The sequence below is a fragment of the Thamnophis elegans genome, chromosome 2 (genome assembly GCF_009769535.1).
Source record: "Thamnophis elegans isolate rThaEle1 chromosome 2, rThaEle1.pri, whole genome shotgun sequence".
Lineage (NCBI taxonomy): Eukaryota > Metazoa > Chordata > Lepidosauria > Squamata > Colubridae > Thamnophis > Thamnophis elegans.
In genome coordinates, this window is record NC_045542.1 from 99,763,132 (window position 1) to 99,791,072 (window position 27,941).

Below are 27,941 nucleotides of genomic sequence, written 5' to 3' on the forward strand. Positions count from 1 at the left end.
CCCTTGAAGTGGTACCTATTTATCTACTTGCATTTGCCTGCTAGATGGACAGGAGTTGGGGCAAAAAATGGGAGCTCACCCCCTATTGCAATTCCTGTTGGTCTCGAATCCGGGCTGTCAGCTTTCCAACTGACAGGTCAGAGTCTTTAACCACTGAGCCACTACAATAATAAAAATGTTTTTAGAAACCAATATTTATCTAAAACTGGAGCTTTCTTTGCTAAAGGACTAACTAAAACTAGGAACTAAAGGACAAACAATTAGACTTATGGACAATTGTTTTTTTATACAATAACTGCTGCCAGGTTGTTTATATGATGAATATGGAAAACTTCTGGAAATACCTACAATGAAGGAATGATTGGTGAACAGAACAGTATTTGCAGAGATTGCACAATTGACTTAATTAGAGAAAAGACAATTAACTGTCTTAAGATTGGCAATGGCATTTTAACCTAGAAGGCTAAATGTTTATCAAAAACTACATCTGCCAAAAGTGTATATTTGATCTTGAATAAACTTCAGCTTCACACTTTGTTAGGAACACAAATGCCTATTCTGCTGCCAGTGCCTTTAATTCATGCTTGTGATAAAACTGTTGTTCCTGCAAATAATAACAAATAATTATTACTTACTGTATATTACAGCGCTGGAAAAGGCTATTAACTACATTTGTTAGTTACTGGAAACTCTATGGACTTTTTTGTGTGTGCTAAAAATGGGAAAATGCATTTGTGATTTACAGTCATGTGAAAAGAAAGTACACCCCCTTTGAGTTATATGGTTTTATGCATCGGGATATAGTAAAAATCATTTGGTCCCTAGCAGTTTTTAGAAGTAGGTAAATACAATCTCAGATGAACAATACATGACGTATTACACCATGTCATCATTTATTTTACAAAATGAAAGCCAAAATGAAGCAGCCATGTGTGAAAAACTAAGAACACCTTATGATTCAATAGCTTGTAGAACCACCCTAGCTGGAAGTATTCATTTTCTATATTCTTATATTGTTGTGGAGGAATTTTGACCCAGTCTTCTTTACAACATTGCTTCAGCTCATTGAGATTTGTGGGTATTTGTTCATGAACAGCTTTCTTGAGATCCTGCCACAACATTTCAATTGGTTTGAGGTCTGGACTTTGACTGGACCATTGTAACATCTTGATTCTTTTCTTTTTCAGCTATTCTGTTATAGATCTACTGGTGTGCTTGGGTTCATTGTTCTTGTTGCATGACCCAATGTCAACCAAGCTTTAGCTGTTGGACAAATGGCTTCATATTTGACGTTAGAATACTTTGGTATACAGAGATCATGGTAGACTCAATGTCTGCAAGGGCCCAGGGCATGTGGCTACAAAACAAGCCCAGATCTTTAACCCTCCAACACCATTCTTGACAATTGGCATGTTTATGTTGATATGTTGTATTTGGTTTTCGCCAAATGTGGCACTATGCATTATTTGCCCAAACATCTCCAGTTTGGTTTTGTCTGTCCAAAGGACAGCATTTCCAAAGTCTTGTGCGACTTTGTAAATCTGCTGTCATGTTCTTTTTAGAGAACCTTAATGTCTTACCTTAACGTTGATTCTCATGGAACAGCAGGATGGCTCAGGAGTGGGGTATTTTCATGGCCTGACTGGTCGAGAGACTGAATCAATAATTCAGAAGCCACGCCTATAACTCTCCTTTCCCTTGGCCCAGTTTAACAAGGGTGTAGCTTCCAGGATCTGAAACAAATAAGGGAAGACAAACAAGGAAGCCCTCTCCCCTCTCCCACTAAGTTAACAGTCATCTGCAAGTATTTGGGGGAAGGAAACCTGAGCTGTCCTGCTGTTCCATGAGAATCAACATTCAGATAAGGCAACGTATGTTCTCCATGGATACAGCAGGACGGCTCAGGAGTGGGACGTACCAGAGTTAATGTCCTAAGCGTGGGCCACTAACACTGAAACATCTGTCTGTCACTGTTAAACCCCCTATTCACCTGTCTATCCAGGCAAGGTTGATAGTACCTATGAGATGGTGTCTCGTGGTCTGTAGGTCTGTAGGCCAGTCTGCGATAATGTGCCCGCCATTGTTCTGCGTGCTTGGTGGCAGATGTGGGGAGAACTTTCTTTTTATCTTTGTTCTCAGCCAATATTGGGTCGAGAAATTCTCCAAATAAGGATCCCCCAGAATAAGGTGCAGCCACTAATCTCCTCTTGGACTTAGTGTCCGCCTGCCAATTGTGCAACCAGAACAGATGTCTGATGGCAACTGATGATGACAGGGCCCGGGAAGAGAACTTCACCGCTGTGAGGGTGGCATCCACTGAGAACTGGGTGGCAGCCAGAAGTTTATTAAAGTCCTGCTGGAGGTGTGCGTCCTGGGGGGGGGGGGAGATTCATTCTTGAACCTGTTGTAGCCAAAACAAGGATGTTCTATTGAAGAACGAGGCAGCCAAGGCAGCTTTAATTGCCCAGGCAGCCGCCTGAAAGTTTTTGAGGAGGGTGAGCTCTGCCTTCCTGTCCTCAGGTTTGATATCCCCCACCGCTAGGGTGAAAGATGTAGCCAGGGCTGCCACTGGTGCATCAAAGTTAGAACCTGAAGGATGTTAGTGAATGCTTGATCCATGTTATAGAATCGGCGGTCAGTACCCCTGGGTTGGAGAATGCCCCTATACGGGCCCACTAATTTTTAACTACTTTGGAAAATAACTGTGGGGCAGGTATCTCCTCCTCGTCTGGTTGGGGCTGAGAGAATAGGATACCTTTCTTGGCCAGCTGGGTCTGAGCTGTAGGAGTTTGGGTAGGAGCAACCCAGGCAGGTAACTCCAAATCAGCTGTAGCTCTGGCCTTGCAAAGGAGTGACTTAAACAGCGAATGTGTTCAAGTGTTTAAGACATCCCTAGGATTAGGTGATCCTGGTGGAGCCAAAGAGGTATGAGGGATCATGCTGGACACCGAGCAAGCAAAGGGAGCCCCCTGAAGTGCTCCCACATCTCTACCAGACAAAGGAGGGGACAACGAAACTTCAAGGTCAGGCCAGAATTGAGAATGTGCAACCTGAGATCTAAAACCAAAATGGTACGCACACCTTGCATCTGTCCACACTCCCTTAAAGAACTGGGCCTTTTCCTGGATTCACTCAGGAGCCACGCAAGGTGATAGAGGCAGCATGCTTACACCTGCTTCAAAGTACTTTGTGTAACCTATTGGTGCTTTCTTAATTCAAATATATACTTTCCTGGGGATCAGGCAGCAACCTGGGGCCCTAGAGGAAGAGGCCGCTTTTGTTAAGGAAGTGAAGACAGAGGCAGCACCTGTGCCCATGCCTTTTCCTTTCTGAATTCAAAACGCTATACAATTATAGACAGGACTGTTCAATAAATTGTAATTAAAGCTTGTATGTTGAAAATTGAATTCAATGTTTTGTTTTTGAAATTGTCCTAGAACCCATTTTAAAAATGTTATATTCTGGTAACTAGATTTCGAGTTGCATATTTTTATTAAACAGCTTTGAAGAAGAATCATTTCTAAGTATGTTCTCCAAGGGACCATGTGAAGTGAGCACCCTTTGAGCAATTTTTGTTAGAAAGAGCTATTGCTGGGGCGTAGAAGTCACTCTGTCACAAAGTACAAAAGAAAAGTACATTCTGAACAACAGTAAGAGCTGCCTACGGTTTCTTAGGGTGTTATCATCTCAGGTGGCTCCCAGGCAGTGATTCCAAACCTTTCTCAATCCATTTTCTGCAGAGCAATACGTTCATTTTAACATAGTAGATAGTGTGTGTGTGTACCCTTGACGTGATTATGTTTATTACGCTTGATGACATGAAATAGCCATACAACAAAAGCCACTCAATAAATGTCCACATTTTATTTATATACACGTAGAACTTTATACACAACAGGAGAGCTAAAGGTGCAGTGAATGGAGTAATATACTGTTATTTCTCATGCCCAAAAGCACTGAAATAGACTATGGAAAATATACTAGAAATCTGTAGTATGATCAGCCTCCCTCCCAAGCAAGTCGAAAGGGTGCTCAGTGGGAGCCGCTCCCTAGGGTGCAGTTCTGCTCCTTGCTCTCACAGTAGGTAACATTTCCTCCCTTTCAAAGCAGTTCTCATAGAGACCATTCTGCACCTATACTTTTCAAAGTATAAAAAAACACAATAGTTTGCTCCTGAGATAAGCATGCAGTAATAGTACAAATACAACCAAAGCCGGAACCTGATGAATGACTCTTTCCAGACTTACTGTAAAACAAGGAAAATACATAAGCCTAGAGCCTTTCTCCCCCTCCCCTCAAAGTTAAAAAAAAAAAGCCTGAAAGCAACAAAGCTTGCCTCTCATTTTAAGCTTGAAAGGTAAACTGTCTGTTGAGACTCTTTCCCAGCAAGCAATAAAGCAGGGTCCTTTGCACTGGCAACTCACGCCCACAGATTGTACCTCCGTGTTATATCCTCAAAGCCACAGAATGTGTTGCATTGTCAAGATGTACTGGTCTTGCAGCAAGCTGCTGGTGTGGCTCCCAAAGTAGATCTTAGCTAGCTAGCTAAAGTGCCTCCCCCCCCAGTGGGAGCTTCTTTTTGGCCACTTAAAGCACACCAACAGATTCAATCTGTGAGCAAGCAGGTAGGCAACTGGACTCGGATTCAGTTTATGATTTGGTCCTCTGTGGAAGGATAGGATGCCCATGGAAACGTAGCTGCAGAAAGGATAAGGCTACAGAAATCGAAACAAGCATTCAGTCTCTCCCAGCTTTTAGTGGGGAAACTTGGAAAGGTTTTCTCCTTTCAACTTTCTTAAGGTGCAAAAACAGATAGGGTTAAGAGTGTCAAATTCTAATGCAACATGTCCTCCTTGACACAGAGCTCTTCTTTGGAATCACAGACTGAAGATTCTACACAATCAACTCTCTTGTTACTCAAATGGAAACATCTGAACCAATCTTTCAAAAAGATCATGCAGCAGTTCCAGGCTACAAAAGGTGTCAGTGAAGCGCACCTGTTCTAACTGAAAGAGCACAATCTAACTTAACAAGATCAAAAATGGATAAAAAGCACAGTGAGTAGCAACCTTAGCTGAGGAAAGAAAGAGACACTTCCATGGCAATAACTGCCATCCGTATAAAATAAATTGAACGGTGAACTGTCATTTGGCCTTTATTAGTAAGATAAGAGAACCGTGCCTATGTATGCCAACAGTGCCTATGTATTGCTAGAGAGAGAGAGAGCTGGCTATGTATTCCGGAAGGCTGAAAAGCTGATTCATCATCTATATGAAGGCAACTACACAGTACGTGCAAAATCCTGCTATAAAAGCCATCACTATTGGACGTAAGTATCAGCAAACCGTAAAGGGCAATAAACAGGCTCTGCTGTTCCAGAAGGAACAGATTGAAAAGTTTATTTACAGGAGTCCTCAAAAGAGGACTTGAATGTATATAATGCATGCAAAATGGCTTTATTGAATACAGCTCTCCTGATCAGCATCCCCTTTACCAAGTAGGTTCAAACTTTCATGGACCCTCTGTGCATTTTAATATTATATTGAGCAGACTCCTGTTTTCTGAAGAGTTAGAAAATACAAGGGAAATATCAATATCCCAGGTTTAACTACAGGAAGAAAAGGTCGTTGCTTTATGTCAACTTTAAAGCCAACTAAATGTCACACAGAGTTTAGTTTTTATTTCTGCAAATTATCTGAGATATCTACACAACACCTGCAATAGAGCTTTCCAGTTCAGTCACAACACCCCTAAATAGCATGAAAATCCTGATTACTATTTTGTGTTATTTTCTCTTCTGTCATGAGGTAGAACCTACAGAGAAGTGGCAGATTACCATCAATATGGCCTCTATGGTCAAAAAAAAAAGGCCAGGCTGCAACTCTGAATGTTGCATTCTGCTTTACTGATTATATTAGCTTATTAACACTAAAGAACAAAACTCATGTTGTAGAAAAAACCTAGGAGGAGAACTTTGTTTTTATGTAGTTTGAATCCCATTTGTTTTAAGGAAGGAAGGGACAATGGATGCCCATTCAAGCATCTCTGGTCTACTCACCATGGGATATATTCTTCCTTGGACAAAGTTCCACAGCTCTTATGTAAAACAGTATCAATGGGAACATATACTTGGCAGTTACATGTAAGAGCTCCATACACCATTTCACAGTATAGCCCCAGAAGGGTTTGCCAGAGACCTAGTATATCCCCCCTTTCATTTGAAATGTGCACTTTTGAATTAGCTACTACATTCCTCAAGGCATATGGAGGAAAGTTGATGCAGGCAAATATTTAATTTTCTAGCTTTGGATTTGTTTGTATATCTTTTGGCTCCTTTTAGAAGGCCCTATCACTCTACGGACATTATTTCAATTCAAAGCAAATGCCAGGCTGCTGAAGAGGTGCCTTAAATTTAATATTTATAATGAAAGCTGTGTGAATTCACCTGTTCTGACAATCTGGATCTTTTCCTAATAATTCCTACAAATGTTTCCTTACAGTTTTGCCAGTGCTCTCCCAGTTATTTTAGGGCTGATAAACTGCCCAGAAGCATATGTACACACCCATACATAAGCTCTGCAAAAGATAAATTAAGGGCATGTGTTTTAATAAACACCCAAGCTGATAAACTAACCCTTTCTGTAATTTCTGAGATTGGTTGCTTTAGCAGTAAAAAAATCTTCAAACATACAAGATACTCACCCAAAACAATAGCAGTCCTTTTGCTTATCTTGAAATTAAAGATTTGAATCTGGAAAGCTTATTGCTGTAGAACAAAACTGTGCTTTGCAGTTACACTATTTGAAAGCAAACCACAATGCTAAAATACTGACAAAAACATATTCTTACTATTTTTTACTTCTGTATTAAGCAAAATGAATTATTAGTCTTATGAAAACCTGGAACAAGGGAAAAAGCTATTTACAAGCTCTAGAACTTGCAGTTTAAAAATCTGAATGGTTCAAAAGTATTTTATACACGTTTGTTTCAAAACGAGGCAATCATTAGACAGGAAGTAAACTCTGCAGAGTGACTTTCTAGATAGAGTTTTGTTGATAATAGCTGAAGGGATAAAAATTCCCTTCTACCGTTCAAACTTTTACAGATGTTTTAAAGGTACTGTTTAGCTAAAATAGAACACAGATATGATGCCACAATCTCAAAATGTCAAGAAGTAACAGAATACTTTTTTTTAAAAGATCCAGGAATCAAAGAGTAATGCTGGAAGAATTTTATTACTTTCTTCCTAGCATAAATATATTTGCCTTGTGAAAAAAAGCAAGACCTAAGATTAGTACTGAATTGGTCAATGCACCAAGATGACTGTCTCACCTGCCTTTCAAATGGCCTCAGCAAAATTTGCTTCTGCAGGTCCATATTGGCACTCTAAAAAGTTCAACCAGAAGTTCTTTGATTGAAAAAAAAATCCCCAAAATGCTTGCGGGTATATCTATAAAGGCCATAAACATCCAAAGAGAGGCACAGATTCTACACAAGGAGTTTTAGTCCAATACTAGTTCTTCTTAAGGACATCCACAATAGAGTCGTAAGATAACTGTCCTCAATATTAATGACATGACATCAGTCCCCCATGGTAGCAAATCCCTTCCCACAAAGTGCATTTTCCAAGAGGTCTAGTAGTGCATTTATCTCTGCTAGGCCTAGCCTTAACCACAGCAACCATTCTCCATGGTCCATAAAACACTTCTTGGTGCTGTTTTTGCTTGCAAGAGCTGCAAATTTTCTACTGTGACTTTCTATTCAGAATGCTGTCAAGTTTAACTTTACAAATGATTGGCATGTCACTCCATTTGACAGAACCCCAAAATGTGGTTTAGTTGCATTCAACTATTTACTAACTGTAGGAATAAGGCCAGCAAACACCAGCTCCCTGAGGTGAAGACAAGCACAGGTGGTAGCACTCTTTACCAGAAGGCCATCTTTCAAAGCCAAACAGGTTCTTCCATCCACAATGGGAACACGTTTCCAAAACAAAACAGTCAACTTTTCATCAACTGCCTCTTGAGTGCTTCACTACTGTGGATGGAAGCTGTGTGGAAAGTATCATTTTGGCAGGGAAGGCTGTTGAAAGGGAATGACAGGAAAGGAAAGGAAAGGGAAAGGACCATTCAGCATCACAGGGTTTAGGTATGATTGAGGCTGGAGAAGAGGCTACTGGGACTACCAGAGGAAAGAATTCATACCTGATAAAACATCATTAATCCCAGGAAGTATTTTAAGAATTTTTAGCCACCTTAGTGTCCTGTGAAGACAGACATCAAGACCACTGTTGTGGACATCTGATTAGGTACTCATGGAATTAATCATTTCAGTCAACTGCAGGAAATTGGGGAAGTATGGAAGCTTCATCAAAATGATGCAAAGCAAAATCATTAAAGCATTGCACTGGTTTCCCTTTGGTCATTTATTTCCCCAGTTGGGATGATCTGGTAATGACCAGGTTGGGGAAGATAAATGAAATGTTATATGTTCCCTCTAGAAGAGTATTTCACATCTGCTCAGAAGGCAAAAAACAACAGAGTAGGGCCTGTGTAAATCGTGTGCATTGATCAACCCCCAAAGCTTGAATGTGAATGCCCATTTTGAACAGAAAAAGAGAAGTTCAAACCATTGTGCCTCACTGGAAAGTTGAAAGGAAGTGGAATATTGGAATCCCAACATCTACACTCACTCATCTTTTTCTGGGGAGGGGGGGGCAGTTTCCACATTTCCGAAAGACAATGGGAATACACGAAGGGCTATACACAACAAACAGCAAGCCCCAGACAAAATGCCCAGTGTTGGGGCCATGAATTGATTTCTCCCACAAGGAGTTCAGGCTGAATAGTGAAAACTGAAAACCATTTTGCCAGGATCATCCAGGATATCAAGTCCTTTGCCAAATACATTGAAACAAATTGTATTTTCAAAGAAGAAGAGTCCACTTTCTCTGTACCAATAGTGGTCCTCCTGTCTCTTCCTATCCTTGGGAGAGAAAATTGAAGAGTCCAGCCCAAGGCTACTGATTCTCATCCCTCATCTGTCCTATTATGTTGATAAGGCTCTCTAGTCCAAACACATATCCCATATCAGGGCCATCATGTACAGTGGGGTCATCCCGAAAGCCTTTGAATGTGCTGTGTGCGAAGTCAATCATACGTACATCCACCTTGGGCTGGAAGGAGACGGATTCTGTGCTGCCAACATCTTGTAATTCAGCAAGGGAGAGGTCCACTTGTTTTAGGCGCATCTCTGCTTTGCGTTCCAGGTATGTCTCACATCGGTTATCCTTCCCATCATAAATAATGAGCAAGGAGCTGGAATAGAACCGATAAGAGGCTTGCCTCTCCAATACAGCCTTTAGACTCTGCAATTTGCTGAGGATGGGATCAAAAAGGTCCTTTCGTAGCTCTATGCCATTGTGCAGGTACTGGCAAAGGGCACTGCGAAAACCCTCAATGGAAAGACCTCTGCCATAATATTTGTTCCTGCACAAATAGTGCCCTGAATTCAATTGATAGACCTACAACACAAGGAGAAAGCATGCATTAGTTTAGAAACATAACCTCAATTTAGGATGGTTACTGATCCATTATTATATTCTAGCCCCTGTCAAGGAAATGTTTGTATTTTGAGATGGCAGCATTCATGAGGACTGGCAAGTGGAAACAAGCATTGGATCAATCCTTCAAAATATAGTTTATACAACAAGAAAAAAAGGAAGTGCCCTATTCTGCCAATTTAAATTATTACTAAGGGCATTCCTCTCCATTAGACTAAGTAGCGCAAAAAGCCCAGAGCACTAAATCAAACACAATATACCTCAACAGTATTTCCAGGCGGATTGGTTTGTCTCCTCTACATAAAGCTAGCAGTTATTGGATAAGGGTAGAAGCTTTAGTGTTTCCACAGAGGAACAAAACCGCTTCAATCTCTTTCTTGAAATTAGTAAAAACCCTGCTAGAATTTTTTTTAAAAAAATCTAAAGAGAAAACTGCTGACTGGGTAGTTAAATGCTTTTCAAATTAATTGCCCTGGGGGTTCTCATTTCTAAGTAAAAGAGCCCACAAAGGCCATTAATCAAACAAAAGTTACAGAAGGAACAATTTCTTTTAAAGTCAGGCCATTCACATCAGCTTGGAAATTGGAAAGAGTATGGCCGTGAAATCAATAAAAAGTTTTTTACAACGAAGATATTATCCCACCTTGTCACCATCCAGCAGGGGGCACCAACATGTAAGGCATAAAAAAAAATACCTGGCTAAAAAATTGTCTCAAATCCTCTAAACCAGAGATCACTATGATGTAGTGCTCTGACCAACCCACATTCCCTGTGCTTTGAATGAACAGGCTTAGAAAAGGAGGCTAGATCCATGTGACATCTTTTCATTCTGAGAGGCAAAACGCAATGCAGTTTCCTGATGTCTAACCCTACTAGCCCAGTATAAGGATTGTCTTATTGGGCCAATCCTGTTATTCCAGAAAGCCCCATTACTTTTATGGGAAATGAATTCTATCAGTTGGGGCGCCTCTGTTGCTCAGAATTCAAGAGGACTGAGCTCATTTAGCTAAGGAAGTTCACAAACCCTGCATTATTCTGCAATTCCTCTATTCCAGCGGTCCCCAATCCTTTTGGCTGCAAGGATTGGCGGTGCCGGTGGCAGTACATGGCAGCAATGGGGAGAAGGGATACATTCATAATCTCAACCTAATCCCACACATGTGCAAATGAAGCTTCCCATGCGTGTCTGCTTCTTGTGCAGCCCTATTCCCAGCAGGCTGCAGACTGGCCTGGGGGTTGAGGAACCTTGTTCTACCCCATTAAAAATACAGTTCTATATTTATTTGGAAATAAATCATATCATGCCTTATGGATATATTTAGTAATGGTATTCTATTCTCTTCACTACCGGTTTGGTAGCGGGAACATGCATGCCCATGAGCTTGCTATGCTCGCACTCAGCATGTCCGAGCACGCGCACAACCTCCTGCACATGCGCAGAAGGTCCATGATGATGTCAGGGTGGGTGGGCGGAGCCTTGAACCACCACTACTGGTTTGCTCAAACCGGTGCAAACTGACAGCATACCACCTCTGGATATATTCCATGACAATTCACATAGCAATAGCAATACCACTAAGACTTATATATCACTTCATAGCATTTACAGCACTCCCTAAGCAATTTACATAGTCAACATATGGCCTCCAACAATCTGGGTCTTCATTTTACCAACCTCAGAAGAATGGAAGGCTGAGTCTATCTTGAGCTGGTCAAGATTGAACTCCTGGCAATTGGCAGAATTAGCCTGCAATGCTGCATTTTAACCATTGTGCACCACGGCTCCTTGTTCGCCTAAGATTTGTCATTCTTTTCCTCCACTGAGATCTGAACATTGTTCAGTGGTTTCCTTCTTTAGGTTTGCCCTTTACCTCACAAAGAATTGAAAGGCTGAACTTGGATGAGAAGAGCTTGAAGGTTTTTTGGGGGGGGGGGCAGTATCTGCTCATATGCTTTCAAACAAGTCTAAAAATATGTGATTGGTTTAGGGAGAAATAATATGATATGTATTTTGTTAATACAATATTTTTTTAATCCTCTCCTTTCCACGCATGCCCTGTTTCCCAAATCTGTTCTGGCTAGACATTTTTTCAAAAGCGGGGAAGGAAGAGATTCCAGGTTTCTGCCGAAGTTGGCAAAATATCCCATGCTCCATACACAGGAAGAGGCCAACAGCCACATTTTGCTTGCAATTAATACAGTACCTGCATTCCACAAACTCGGACTCCTAGTGTAGATGAGGTGCTCTGTGCACACTTCTTCATCTGCCGAGCAGCCTTTTCCTCGGAGGCATCATCCCCATGTTGTCTGGTCCCCATTTTCAAATCAAGCACACAGGGAAATTTGAAATGATGCACCACATTCTCCAGCAAAAGAAATTCTGAGATGCTGGTCAAGGAGAATTTATCTCTCTGTTGGTTACTATTGAAACACTAGGGCTTCTCTCTTGCTTTCTAGAGAACATCCTATCACTGAGCATATGTTCAGACAGACCAAAGAATTCAGAGGAGGAACAGAGTACTGTATGTACAACTTGCCACCAAGAGATAGGAAGAATGTCAATTTTCCCTATCAGAACTAATATTTGAGTATCAGTGACATACTGGAAATGGCCAGAAGAAAACAGTATCACAGGGAACATATTTGCACCATTATAGTCAATACCCATGACATGAAGAACAAAAGCAGACACCCTGCTTTTAGAATCCACACAGATATTGTATAAAAGTGATCATGTTGTAAAACACTATAATATGGCAGATTCTGCCATGTGGAGGATACTGTAGAGCTTTCGTTCCTTAGACTCTGAGCGCATGAGACTCAGTTGTTGCTTGTGGCAACGCAAACTCCAGGGATTGAAGCTGATCTTCTCAGAACTAAAACTACTATTTCCATCTAGCATCTGAAATGGAACATCTGAATGGAAGCTCTTGACGCTCTTTGGGTCCTGGATGCTGTTGGTACAATATAATATGGCAAGACATTAAAAAGCTCTGCAATCATTTATAAGAATTGTTACAGCACAGAATAACATTTGGGTTGCTAAGCTTAATTCTTTTTTTTTCTACATAATTTTCTGCCACACCATCAACATATTGGCCGAAGATTATATTCTTTTTGTGTAAGTACTGTGTTTCCCTGAAAATACGACCTATCCCAAAAATAAGTCCTAGCTTGATTTTTACATGTGCACCCAAAATAAGCCCTACCCCAAAATAAGCCCTAGTTAAGACCCGCCCATCCAGGATACATAGGGTGGGGCGTGGGTAAAAATTAAGCTAAGGTTGGGATGGGTGTGTGTGTGGAACTGGCCTACATACCAGGCTTTGCATACCCCCGACACCTGCCCTGCCTTGCAGGCCCACTTCTTCTGCGGCTCCTTGCCACCACTTGCCCGCGTTACCCCCAGCCTCCATTTCGCTGTCAGAGGGCTTTCAGCTAAGAAACAGGCTTCAGGCTGACACATGCAGTGCCTCCCTGGCCTCGTTTTGCCATCAGAAGCCTTCTGGAAAGGCCTCTGCAGCCAAGAAACGAGGTCCAGATTGACGCGTGCATCACCCTTGGCTTCCGTTTCGCCATCAGAGGCCTTTCCGGAAAGGCCTCTGCAGCTGATAACAGAACTCCGGATCGAGCTTGAGCTCTGTTATCGGCTGCAGAGACCTTTCCAGAAGGCCTCTGACAGCAAAACAAAAGCCAGAGAGTGCTGCGTGCGTCAATCTGGAGTCCATTTCTCAGTTCATGGTGAAACAGAGGCCAGGGGTGATACGCAGGGATGGCAGCAAGCAGCCGCAGAAGTAGGCTGGCAGCATGCTCCTGCTGGGCAGGGCAGGGCAGTCAGCGGGGCGAGATGAGTCAGTAATTAGACATCCCCCAGAAATAAGACCTAGTGCCTTTTTTGGTGGCAAAAAATTATAAGACCGGGTCTTATTTTCCGGGAAACACAGTATTAAGGCATTTGGAGGTACTTGCCAGAAAGCCAGTGCCAATCTCTTATCATGGATCTTTGATTTTTAAAAGAAATCCAAGAGAATGCTTAAGAAAAGGAATTTCTTAATTACTCATTAGAAGAAAAGCAAAAGAAACCAACCAGAAACCACCACCCCCCAAAACACAATCCAGTACCTTTCCAAGGTCTCAGAAGTGAGCCCTGCTTTCTCCTCCTTATGCTCACTACCACTGCCTGATTTGTTGAGGCTCCTGCGGGAGTGTTTACGGCGTGGCTGGTCCCTCTCTGGTATATCATCTTGCTCCAAGGCTTCACTCTCCACATATGGATATGCTACCAGGTTAATGTAGCCATCACTGTCTCCCTCAAAGCAGACAGACACTACACCTGCCAGAAATCAGCCACATGAAGCATGCTTAAAATCACATCAGATTTTAAGTTAGTAGATTAGAAATAATAAAACTATTAATGATTTTCCCAAAGAGCAGATTGGAGAATGAAAATAAGGCTCATAAATCCATTTGTAGAACTAACCAAGAAGAAAAAGAGAGGAGCAAGAAGCAATCTCTCCAATTTGAATATCTTGTGCCATAATGTATTTCTAGATTTTTTTAAAAAAAAATTTATTCTCTATAAATATTTAAGCATTTCCTCTTTTCAGAGGGTTATGTAACGCTGCTATGGGTTGAAAAAAATAATAGTAGATCTCTGAATGAGTTGCAATAGATCACTATTTCTAATCCCCACACAATGGTGCTCATCGCTAATTTGTTCTGGGAGGAGTGATGAGTACTAAAAACAATGAGTACTGAGAAAACCATGTGACTTACCACATGACCCTTTGTTTTGGCTGAAAGTACAGTAATAGCAAGTCACAAAGCAGCCAATGCCAGCAAATTTACCTTACAAGGTTTTTGCTTCAAAACGTGTTGCATACTGAATTCAACAAGTTTTGCAGCAATCTAGTACTGAGGTAGGACTGTAGTTTAATTATCACAGTAAGATGTCTGACTTGTTCCCCCAGACCTGGGTTCCCCAAAGTTGGAGAGATTGCAGAATTGGAGTTCTTATAGAGCTCCACATCAGTCCTTAGTCCTAACGGTGAGGTGGCTAGAGACAAGGCAGTGTTACCCAGGGTTGGTTTATTTATTTACAAATAAAACATGTTGAGGGTGGGGGGTATCAATGAACAATCTGGAATGTCTTGAAGGGACTGGTAAAGGAAGAGTTTGGGGATCCCTACCCTAGATTATTCTACTGATCTGAAAGTCTGGGATAACAGGCAATTGATTTGGAAATATTATTTCCATTGAGGCCTGTCAATTAAATTGCAGAATTGTTTATTATTAAACATGTATCTTTTGAATTGGACTCCAATTTGTCAAATTGGATCAAATCAAATTAGTCAACCCAACACTAAAATTCTGCCTACCCTTGCAGAAAGCATTTGTTGTACCATAATGGGGCAATTTAGCTTGAAGAGAAGATAGATAGATAGATGATAGATAGATAGATAGATAGATAGATAGATAGATAGATAGATAGATAGATAGATAGATAGATAGATAGATGATAGATGATAAATATACATAGATACATACATATATATATATATATATATATATATATATATATATATATATAGATTAGATAGATAGATAGATAGATAGATAGATAGATAGATAGATATAGATAGATAGATAGACAGACAGACATAGATAAATATAGATATAGAGATAGATAGATAGATAGATAGATAGATAGATAGATAGATAGATGGATGGATGGATGGATGGATGGATGGATGGATGGATGGATGGATAGATGATGGATGGATGGATGGATGGATGGATAGATAGATAGATAGAGTCTATAAATGTTAAGAGAAGGACTGGCAGAGCCAGGGGGAGTAGTAGAAAGAAGGATCAGCCTAGAATCATTACATAACCATAAACAAACTAAGCCTTCCCCCTTGATTGCAATTGACCCTTGCCTAACCGTAACCATGTGCTGACCATTAGCCGAGAAGATTGCTGTGCATAAACTTTTAGGAATAAATCAGTTAAACTGAACTTTCACATGTGGACCTGGTCTTCTGCATCTGACCCGAGTGATGACCATAATGGAGCCTGACTGATCCAATTTTATGGGGGTGGGGTTGTAGCAGTTGCTAAGTGAAAATAACAGTCATAAAATGAATGCAACATTTGTTAAGTGGATCCACTATTCTCTATTGCACGGTTTTACCCAAATCCAGAAGTCCTGGGTTTTGGCAAAACCATCATCTGACTGTAGTACATTCACAAACGCAGCCATGTTGCCAAGCATCTGAAGAGTGGTCACATGAGCACAGTGGGGGATGGGGAAATCAGAACTTCCGATTTGGCTTGTAACTCCCCCTTTTCTGGTAGGTTGTAGCTTTGAATAGACACTTAGTGACCAGATGTAAATCAACAACTGTATATTCCACAACAGTGAAATCTTTTGTGCCAGATGGCAGAAACTATTATCAAATTTGATTTTTTGTGAAGGGATCAATTTATGGGACAACATCCTCATCCAACTTATATCCAGCTTTTCCACCCAGATAAACATTGCCTACAATAAATATTGGCCACCACTGATCCACCTAATGCAACAATAAATTTGTATAACTAAATTTTTGTTACAGAGGTAAACAAAATGAGGCTGAGAGTATATATTTAAAGGACCAGCTTTCAAATTCTAAAGTGGCGTAAGTGCCTTTATAGGGCTGCAATTTACATACTAATGATACACTGTAAGAGCAACTAAATGTATTTTGGAGTCTGTTCTAAGAAAGATACAATAAATATTTCAGTATATTTAGCATAGATTCAGCTCCTATTATTAATTACTGAGTTTGTGCCCAGATAATGCCTTCCATAAGTCATTCCTGTCCATTTGTTGGCACACTCATAACTTGCACACCAAACGTAATATTAAAGCCTTTCCCTTGTTAAATATTTTCCCAACAGTTCTAATAGGAAAAGCTATGTGGAATTCTGATACATTTATTTTCCTCATTTGCTGTAATGTTCAATATTTAAAAAAATCTGGAGCACTATAGAAAGAGAAAGGTCTGAAGCAGGGATGAAATTCAGCAGGTTCTGAAAAGTTCTGGAGAACCGATAGTGGAAATTTTGAGTAGTTTGGAGAACCAGCAAATACCACCTCTGGCTGGCCCCAGAGTGGGGAGGGAATGGAGATTTTGCAGCATCCTTCCCCTGCCACCAAGCCACACCCACAAAATCAATAGTTAAAAAATAATAATTTCACCACTATGTCTGTGTGTCTATAGAGAGTTTCAGTCAGCCAGGTCATAGTTGTCCCAAAGGTGTTATTTTTCAAGCGGCAACTGGACTTTCTGGTTTTTCTTTAAAGACATTTCCCTTCCCATCTAAGAAGATTCTTCGGCTCTCAAGAGGATGGGAAATGAAACATCTTCAAAGAAAAACCAGGAAGTCCAAGTTGTCTCTTGAAAAAGCATTTTTGGGACATTTATGTCCGTGTGTTTTTTCATTCATTCCTTTTTAGGCTTTCACACTTGAGCTGTAAAGTCTCATCTATATCTGTAAGTGATACCCAGAGATGGAGCTTCATTTTTGTTGTTTTAAATTTATCAGTCATGATTTTTCTTGAAAGACTTAAATAAATTGGATTAGCAGCTTTTCTGGTCCCCACTTGGTTCAAGAAATGGAAACTAGCAATTATTTGTGATACATTAATGCCATGATGGCGAACCTATGGCACATATGCCACAGGTGGCATGCTGAGCCATTTGTTAGGGCACGGAAGGCGCTGCCCTGTCAGCTGGCCAGCTGATTTCAGCTTTCTTTTGAGGCCATTTTTCGCTCTCCAGAGGCTTCAAACTTCCAATTTAACCGTAGGGCCATTTTTCACCCTCCGGAGCCTTCAGTGGCCTTCAGGCAGCTTCTTGAAGGCTCCGGAGGGCAAAAACCAGCTGTTTGTCCGGAGGGCATCCCCGGGGGCGGGGGGGTGGCAGGAGAGGCTGTTTTCACCCTCCCCAGGCTCCTAGAAAGCCTCTGGAGCCTGGGGGGGGGGGACCACGCCCAAAGCGGGGGGGGGGGGGTGTTGCTGGTGTTGCATGCGCACGGGGTGGGTGGGTCACACACATAGCATTATGGGTATGGCACGCCCTTGCACGATCCCCCTGCCCTCTCCCCGCTTTTGGCACAAGAGCCAAAAAAGGTTCGCCATCACTGCATTAATACATGTTCTGAAAATTTAAGGAAGATTTTATGTCTACCCAGATCTGACATACTGTATTCAGGCCTGTTAAAATTATGATTTTAACTAGAATGACACAATTCAGTTATTCATAAAACTAGTTAAAAAGATCCAGTTAATCATTACTTCCTAATACAAATGTAGACATGTTGTTTGATACAGCTATTATTCATCTTCATCAGAACTTATTATATGTTTCATTTTAAATAATTTGGTACACTATACCCATTATAAGGATTTTCATTAAGTTAATTTTCAACCAAAAATTGAGTAATTATCTGATTTTTTAATTTTGTAGCAGAAACATTCAACTACTTCAACTAATTATGCATGTTTTTGCTATAATGTGCTAGTACAACTATCAGCAAATAGCTGCTTGATACTAATTTTTATGCTTATTTATGTTTTATACCAAAGGAAAAAAATTCAATGAAATAAATATATGGTAATTCTTTTAAATGAATCAAATACAAATTCTGCTGTTTTTATCTTCAGGTGTTTTTTCAATGCTTACCTTTATACTCCGGTGTGAATTCCTTCATTTCTGGAGGCAAAGATTCATAAAAGCGTTGTTCCCTGGTTATGAGAGGTTTGCATACAGTGTGGTCATCGTAGCGCATCATGCTGCTGTGGCCGCCCACCTGATGGATGAAAGGCTCCAACAGGACCCCTCGGCTTCCTGTGTGGGTTGCGTTCTTGCCATGCTTCCCCACCTCCATGGTTTGACAAACACACATTGCGTAGGGCGCAAGTCACACACCTGGGGCATGGGGAGAGCTGCATGTGGTGGAAGGAGCAGTTTCCCAAAGAGAAAATTATCACCCCTCAGTTAAGACCAATAAATGATTAAGCACCAACAGCCTGCAAAATAGAGAAGAGATGCCACAGAGTTTGGTCAAAAGCAATGTAATAAACCCTATATTTTGCTGTAACAATTGTCCTTATTGCATCTAATGAATTGATCCCATGTCAAGGAGTCTGAATAGGCAAGATTTCACATTTGTTCTAAATTGTACAGTACATCCTATTATACAGCTAATCTCTTATTAACAATGACTTGTCCAATATAAACTAGGCAATTCTTTCACCACTGTAGCTTATGGGCACTGAAGACGTGATTTATAATAATAGATCTCTAACATCAGAAAAAGATGCATTATTTCTTTTTAACAAAAAGTCTCACTAGCACTCTGGCTTTCACTAACCTCAATTCCTATTAAAAAATGAAATTCTGCACTCACCAAATTAAGGAGAGAATCAAATGTAATGATCCCTAAATCAGACTGGCTTCACTGATTTGCATATGATAGCTGCCATTGTTTTTTTGTTTTACCCCACTTTCAGATTAAAATTATACATTGTATATTTGGCTGCATTTTTAATTTCTCCCAGTAAAACCTTCATCAAGTGCAACTGTGCATAACTGTACAACTAACCCTTTGGATTCATAATTTTTTTACAAGTTTTGTTAAGTTCTATGGCTTTGGGAAAAATACCAAAAATATGTTTCCTTTTATTTTCTCTGTTCTGCCTCTGTTCCTTCCAACTAGACTGAAAGGAGAATTTCTTCAAAGAATGTGCTAAATTCTCCAGGTGCACGGCCTAATAATTGATAATAATTCAGTTTATTCAGCATGAAATGGAGCTTAATTATGTAGCATGAGGCTGTGTATTCTGCAATATTTACATTTTTGGTAAACTCATTCAATGAATCCAAGCTCTGCAAGCTGAGATAACATGCACTGCATTGATGCATTCACACAATTTCACAGTAACTATGAGATAAATCATAAAACAAAGTTCAGGAATATTCCTTTATCCCACTGTTTTGCAAATCTGTGTATACTACAAACTGTATGATTGTTTGAAGAGAAATGCATCTGTACCACCAGGCTCTATGTGTGAGGAGGAAGGGCAAGCACTAAAAATGAAAGTGAAACCTTTTAAGTAGCTTATAAATATAATATTAAAGAGTACCTGTCATTTCAGATCCGTCATGGCAGTGCCTTTTGGCAGGCATTCACTCACCTGCTGCCTGCACGTCCCTCATCTTGTTGTATCACTGCTGCATCACCAGCCGACCCATTAAAGTGAATGGGACTGTTGGTGAGTCAACAGCAGATCAGAGGAGGAGCATCTGCAGGACAGAGATGACAGTTGCTCTTTAAAAATTATGATTTAAATCAAGTTGATTTAAATCAAGCCTTTTACTAGTGATTTAAATCAAATCCACCCTGACTCTTTGGAAGCACGATAATATTTGGAAGTGGCTCAAACAAACTGTAATTCACTGGAATAAAAGGAGAGGCAGTAAAGCACAGTCAGACTTGCAAGATTCCATTCTATAGCCTAACTTGATAAAAGAACAATTTTAAACTTTCTGTGCAGTTTTTTTTTCTCCCTGGTCTACCTAATGGAGCTGATACTCAGGGGCCAAAACACATGGATAGTAACAAATTACATCTACTTTTTCTCAGAATAGTTGCAATAAAGTATGAAATTAGAAGACATTAATACCTGTCCCTTGCTAGGGTCAGATCACTTTCTGATTGTTTTAGAGCTTTTTAGTGCTCCAGGAATTTGACCAATCCATTTCAAGCACCTGGGGGATCTAAAAATTTTCAGAGGGAGCTCGAAGTGTGTGTGTGTGTGTGTGTGTGTGTGTGTTGAGGCTCCAGTAATCAGTGTAACAGAGGTTGTCATTACCTCCATTGCAAGCTAACTCTGCCCAAAGCCAGGAGTTTAATCCTGACTAACTCAAGGTTGATTCAATCTTCCATCCTTCTAAGGTCAGTAAAATGAGGGCACAGATTGTTGGAGGCGATATGCTGACTTTGTAAATTACTCAGAGTGCTGCAAAACACTGTGGTGCGGCTTTAGTGCTACTGTTATTGCTACTTCCTGGAACAAAAATCTTGGAAAAAAGTACACATGAATGGCCCCTTTCAGTATCCTGATTTTCAGGGATTCCTTGTTTCTCTGAAGAATACCAGAAAATAAAGCAGCACAAATGACATCTAGAACACTCTGGAGAAAGACATAGAATAAGTTCAAATGAATATATGTAAGTGAGCCCACTTATGCCATATTCTAGCAATAAGAATGGCAAAATACAACAGTTTTTCCACCGTTATTGTGTCAGATTACCAACCAGCAGCCCTTTTAAAAATATTATCTGGAAGAACCTTAAACCTGTAAGTCTCCAGGAAATGGATGGTGTTCTCAGATCTGTCAACACTGCCACCTAAATCTTAAAACCATATCCTGTAGACAATGGAAGTAGCAAAAAAATGTCTAGTTGGCTTTATAAACTATACCAAGATAGCAGTTACTATTCACAGAAAGAACAATGGGGGGAAAATGAAGGAACAGCATTATGAACTTGAGAAATCAAACAGAAATTCAAAAGCACAAAAGGCTTTAATTAAATAAATAGGAAAAATTTAGAGGGAACTAATCAATAACAAGATAACTAAGAACTATAAATGACATGACTGCAAAGATCAAATTGGAGGAGCCACTGGTATTCATGTGCAAATATTAAGACCACAATTCAAATATTCTGCCCAGTTACTCTACCCTTAATGAATTCACTTCTTCTTTTGGCCAAATTTATCATTTCCTAGTACAGAATTCATTTCTCACATAAGGTTCCATGTTATAATTTTATAACATTTGATTGATTATTGATTTTTTCAAGTCTCCCAACAATGCACTCCTCACTACTGTAACTGGATCTATCTAAAATTCCTTTCTGAGAGTTTAGACTAAGAAAGGGCAACCCTTTATATTACGCTGATAAATTACCTTGCTTATCTGTAATATCTTACTCAAAGAAAATGGTCTGAAAGTTATTCAGTTCCTGCACAACTCATATTCTAAGCCACAAAATCAGCACATCAATATTATAAAGAATTTATTATAAACAGGAAAATGACCTGCATACATTTAATATAAGCTATTGGAATTCTTTTGCATATAATAGATGATTATGGGCAGTTGCAAACACATTAATTTAATCTTGCAAGTAGCAATTCAAGGGGACAATTGATTGTAATTTCCAAGAAAGAAATGTGCCAGAACTTTCACATAAACTATATCACCTAAACTATATCGGGCAAAAGGGTATAGATAAACAATACTAAACCTGCTGATGAAATGGTAGTATAGCATCATTTCCAACAATCCTGAGGAAACAGAGAGCATACGTAGCTTGGTAGCATTCTTTCTTTCAGGAATTGAAAGCATACAGAGGTATAAACACAGTTATGATGATGGTGTTCTTTTGATTGCATAAAGTGCAGAACTTGGCCTACACTTATATCACCGTCATTGTGAGATGAATGCACAATTAGATGGCTACAAGAAGCCGTTTTCATTAGTAAGACATCTTTATTAAAATTACTGTCAGTGATATGGTAATAATATGATAATCAAAACCACAGTGCATAAACAGTCTTCATTCAGACAGTTAAGATCATTCGTGGGACAACATAGCTGTGTAACTTGGGACTCTTTTGCTTACCAAAGCAAAGCAGGACAGGACAAAATGCAACTGCTGGGTTGCATACTATTCCAGAACTTTTGAGCTGTTGAATACCAGATCCATTTGCAGTTTAGAAGCTGGAGAAACAGTGCCACTGTTTTCTACCCTCTTTGTCATGAAAAGACCAGATATCCCACAGAATACAAAACTGTTGCATTTTAGTAAGCCATTCTTGCTTTCTGCTTGTACTACTAACAACAATATATCTTAGGAGACAAAAGCTGTACCTAAAATAACAATGAAAATCAGACAGACCACAGATTTACCTATCCTAGCACTTATCAAAATAAGGCTTATGGAAGTCAAATTCTAAATTTTGAACTAATTTCTGAGACTTCCTTGTTCCTCAACTCCTCCTTCTGCTCAGTCTGCTACACCATACATCACTACATCAACTCTTCCTGAACCAGCCAAGAGTAAATATTTTATAGACTTCCTCCAATCTAATCCAACTGCTGCAAGTTATGTGCAGAAGTCCTCATAGTATTCTTACTCTATTAATGAAAAGTTACAAAGAAATTCTTTGGAAACACTGCATAAACCAATGAGAGCAAATGATTCACATTTTCCCAAGGGCCATCCTAGTGTTTTGACATTCCTAATAGGAATGAAGGTTATTCTTCCTGTTATGTCTTTGCAGAGGAAAGTATTGTATTATTCACCTTTTATAAACATCTTATTTAGATGGTATACTGCTAAAGTAATGTGAAGCAGCAGAAGAATTACATAAGCTCTACCATTTTTTTTAATATGAAAGCTTTATTCCCAAAAATGATGAAAATCTTTGCATCTCAAAACAGTACTCCATGGTACTGTATAAATTCTGTTTCTAACAGAATTTCTGTTAGCGGTCACAGACAGAAAAACTAAACCTCTCTCCAGACATGAACATGAAATAATACCATGTTCATTTGCTATCAAATATTTTTCCAAATTAGAATGCTATGCATTGCCTGGAAGACCAAATTTCAATACCATGTTCATTTGCTATCAAATATTTTTCCAAATTAGAATGCTATGCATTGCCTGGAAAACCAAATTTCAGCACATTCCATAGGAATACGAAGAGCAAAAATAATGCAGAGCCACTATGGCAAGGCAATCTTATTACCTCAAACATTTGAACATTTCCATTACATAATTTGTATATCATAATACAAATATTATGTTCTTATATAAATTAAATTCTTATATAAAAAATTTTCAGTGAATGATCAAAGAAAAAAGCAATACTGTAGGTGCAATCTCAACACAGACTAACAGATTAATTTTACCTGCCTTGGTTCATAAAATGCACTTTAACATTTACATTAGAAACATTTTTGGAAAAATAATTTTAGAACTGGCATGCCAATACCAAAAATTTCCCACTAGAAGGCATCATTTAGCCTATAAAATCTGCACATGCACACACACACACCACTTAGTGTGGTATTCAAATTATATGAAAACTCTTTTTTACCCACTTTGGTTAACAAAAAAAAACAACACTCCAAAACACTCAGACATTGGAATCCAACAGTTTAGGAATTTACTAACATTTAGGACTGAGTCAGAAGTAAACAAGTTTGCCAGTACATTTCTTTTAAAACTAATCTAGCAAGCAATATAAGACCTACTAGTCAAAATTCTGTACCAACCACTGCGTTCTTCACTAAATCAAGTTTCCATACACGTGACATAGAAAATATAGGAATATTATTCCATCTGAACAGAGACTGTGACTAGATTTCTACTGACGTCAATTATGTAAGCACTGTCAGTTTGTCACTGCTTCAGACTCTTTCTGGCATATTTAAATCAAAATTCTAGACAGTGAACAGGGAAAAATTGAAAATATATTAGACAAGTTGTAGGAATGAAAGCAGGCATAGGAAACAAAATTTAAAATTAAGCACAGAAAATGAAAGTGTTAAATAAATGTTAATTATTTCAACTTCAAGTTCCATTTTCAGGAAGATTTATCTCATCTGATTTTTCATCTTGAAGAATTTATCAAACAGTGAAGAACTTACATTGGCAGTGATACAAGCAAATGGCAATTAAGATATGATTTATCTAACACTGAACCATCTTAACCATCCATTGTTTTCCAAAGCCAGCCAAACTGATCTGCTTTTAAGAAATGCTCTCAGGCTCCATGAAGCTTCCAAGAGTTTAAAATCTGAGATGGATGAAAAAGGCCAATCTTGATGTGTTTTACTACTTGAATATAACAAATATATATAAATACATTTCCTTTATATTACAACTTATTACACACAATAGTTTCTATTTTAAACAATCCTACATAAGGTCAATTAAATCAGGTTCATGCATCATTTATAAAACACAAATCCCCCCCCCCATCTTGAGAGAAATGACTTTTTACTTTGTGGGTTTTTTTAATATATGGATTTTATATATTAATGAGATCTTCCCAAACAGTATAAACAACCAAATATTATCCAACCACATTCAAGCAAAAGATTATCTAGGTATTTCCATTGGTAAGCAATGATTGCTGCTAAAAACAGATGTAATTAAGAGAATACTTTTAAAAATAAAACTGAGGTCAAACAAGTCATATTATTAATTGCATTTTTATCCCATAAAAACCAGCTAAGGGGAAGCCTGGCAGTTTAAAGACAGTGGAGAAAATATAAGCTAATTTTTTATATTCCTGCAAGGAACATGCAAAAAAAATTCTTTCTGGAACTGCATGTTTTAAAAAGAGATCCTACTGTGTGACAAGGTAGTTCGTTGTAGTTCCATTACTGCAGTTAGCAAAGGCCAAGGAAAACAGAAAAAGGAAACAGATAAGGTAGATGGACTGCATCAAAGGGAAGCAGGTCAAGATGACCAGGAACTGAACCCGACTTAATGGCACCTACTATTTAGGAGGAAAGAGATTAGAAACTCCTCCGAATATATCATGAAAATAATAACACAGACGCATTCCTACAAAAAATACTCTCAAGATTACTGAATCAAATCACAAATACTAACCGCATGTAGAGCTGTATTGCCTGAAATTTCAAACACTTCTTCAATCTCAAGAGAAACATAGGATTATCAGATCACAAGTAAGTGAAAGGCATTCACATCATTAAGCCTAGATACTTGAACAAATTATGAACCTAACGTATTCTAGAGGGCAGTAATAAGTGAATTTTAAACAAAAACTGAAAGGCATTTCCTATTTATCTCAATATGCTAATAAGAACAGCATTCTAAGCAATGATAATTTATTTCCAGCAATAATCTATTAATCATAATTATCAATATTATTTCATTGCTAATTACATGACTCTTGTCAGTGGACTGACAAGATCATTTATCAAATGCATCCATGAACACACACACACACACATGCAATCTTAACAGGTGCTGTTTATTAAGAAAATAATTAGCTGATTTCAGGCACTCATTTGCTCTTCATAACAAAGATACTAACTTTTCATAGATTTGCAACTCCTGCTCTAAGAGCCGGTAGCAGTCATGGCTAGGAAACCCTTTTCATAACAACATGTGATACATCAATTGTACCCTTTCCTGGATCATGAGGCCATTCGCTCAGTAATTCATGCCCAGTTAATCTTTTGCTTGGATTATTGCAACATGTTCTACATGGGGCTACCCTTGAAGAGTATTTGGAAGCCTGAGTTGGTCCAGCATGGACAGTTTTGAAGGTCCCTAAGGTAGCACATGTAACATCACTATTATGCAAGTGCATTGGCTGCCAATCTGCTTCTGGGTCAATTCAAGGTGCTTGTTACTACCTTTAAAGACTTTTAAGCCATGAGTATAGGACACAAGTGTCAAACTCACAGCATCATGTTGCTGTCACGTGACGTATCGCGACATTTTCTCCCCTTCATGGAGTTGGGATGGGTGTGGCCTATGCGTGACGCATCCAGCTCACAGACTGCCAGTTTGATAACCCTGGTCTAGGATATCTGCAGAACTGTCTTTCTCCAATGGAATTGGCCTGCCCCTCTCATGCTGGCAAAAGGGGGCCTATTGCAGATGCCATTAACCAAGGAATTTCAGCTGGTGAGATACAGGAGAAAATCCTTTTCTGCAACAGCGCCTGCTCTTTGGAACATCTTGCCACAGAAGACATCAAGAAAAACCTGGCCATGCCAGCTGACATGGAGTCCTGAAGGAGAAGCTGTTGGCTGGAGTTGCTTATGCATTAATAGACAAAGCATAACCTCTCTCCTCCAAAGTCTTGTTTTTAGTTTGTTTTATTTTTTGCAATTTCAATCAGTTTTTATATTTTTAACTGAATGTTTTAAGTGTTTTATCTTGTTGCAAGCCGCTCAAAGTTGCCCTGAGATGTGAGATGGGCAGCAAATAAAGTTAACATTAAGCAAAACTATTTTAATGAAGAATTATCTACACTTTCTAAATATTTGAAATTTGTTTCAAGTCGGTAGGGATAAGCATATGTATAATGTTAAAAGGATTAACATATAAATGAGGGAAAAAGTTTGCAATACTGAGAGGCAATCCAAGAAGTCCAATTCATCACAGTTCAGTACTAGTTCCCCCTAGAGAGCTGTAATATAAAAAAGAGTCAGCCTAATTCAACTATATTTTTTTTTCATTTTCTATTATTTCACAACGATAAAATATTCACTGCCCATGGAAGGAAAACCTTTTTGCTATTTCCCATAGTGTTTTGGATTGGGGGCAAGATGTTTTGTTGGGATGGAAGTTCCAAGCCAAAAAGTCTCCTGCCAAAAACCAACACAAATTTCTCAATAAATTTAGACAACTTTAAAACTTAATACTGCTCTTGCTAGTCCTCCTGGTGGATGGGAGAAAGTTTATGGCATCCCAAGTACCCTCTGAGCAAAAGTTTCTCTAGCCTCAGCACACTCTCCACACACACACACCCAAACACACAACCATCTATCATCCTGCAGATGTCACCAACATCCCACAGCCAGGCTTCATATCAAGGGGAGGCAAATCGGTTGAGCGGAAAGCTACAACTTCTTTAGCTTCTACCATAGCTTCCCCTCACACACCTGGCGCCCTCCCTACTAGAATTATTTTCGACCACGCGACCCGCATAGCGTCGGTCGGGGATGATGGGATCTCAAGTTGAAGCTCAGTAAACTCTCCTAGAGGGCGCCAAACGGGGGAAGCTGCTCAAGAGAGACACCTGTGCCATAGGCTTCCCTTGAGCAGCTCCAGAAGAATCGTCGTCGTGAGGACACCTATACTCTCTCAGGGGCTTCGGCAGCAGCCCTCAACCTGGTGGCTTTGCTATCCGACCCGTCGTGATCCCCCACCGGAACCGGCCTTACCTTTTCCCCTACCAGCAATTCATTCACTCCCCGATCCCCTCCCACATCCAATTCGGAAGAGGCGCCCCCTCCCTTTTGGCCCCGGATCGCTTCCTACGAAGAACAAGGGCCCGAAACTCACCAACGTAAAATTTCCCCCTGCCTGGCCGGGGGGCGCTGCTGCTGGGTCCCCCCAGGCCGGCTTCAAGACTTCCCTCACCTGCTCCCTTACAGTTCGAATCAACAACAAGATGGCGGCGCCGGGAAGGTGGGCATTCTGCCGTCATAGCAACCGTGGCGCCCAAGGTCCACCTCCGAGGAAGCTAAACCAATCGCATG

The 27,941-nt window shown here is 39.7% G+C and overlaps 1 protein-coding gene across 1 annotated transcript; it reads right to left on the minus strand.

The window, feature by feature from the left end:
• Positions 1 to 3,844: 3,844 nt before the first annotated feature.
• Positions 3,845 to 27,854, minus strand: IP6K1 (inositol hexakisphosphate kinase 1). Its single transcript, XM_032210111.1, has 6 exons — positions 27,745 to 27,854; positions 18,292 to 18,638; positions 13,685 to 13,895; positions 12,344 to 12,516; positions 11,767 to 11,942; positions 3,845 to 9,523 (listed from the first exon to the last, which is right to left on the minus strand). Exons 2-6 carry the CDS (start codon positions 18,512 to 18,514, stop codon positions 9,020 to 9,022), a joined length of 1,287 nt encoding a protein of 428 aa, XP_032066002.1. The 5' UTR covers positions 18,515 to 18,638; positions 27,745 to 27,854; the 3' UTR covers positions 3,845 to 9,019.
• Between the last annotated feature and the right edge of the window lie 87 nt (positions 27,855 to 27,941).

Excerpts from the sequence above, each read along its gene's own strand:
- IP6K1 (XM_032210111.1), bottom strand. The coding sequence starts at position 18,514 with ATGTGTGTTTGTCAAACCATGGAGGTGGGGAAGCATGGCAAGAACGCA. Across the intron at positions 13,896-18,291 it reads ATTCACACCGGAGTATAAAG|GTGTAGTGTCTGTCTGCTTT; the intron begins GTAAGCATTGAA and ends GATTTCTGGCAG. Across the intron at positions 11,943-12,343 it reads TAAGGAACGAAAGCTCTACA|AATTTCTTTTGCTGGAGAAT; the intron begins GTATCCTCCACA and ends CCAGCATCTCAG.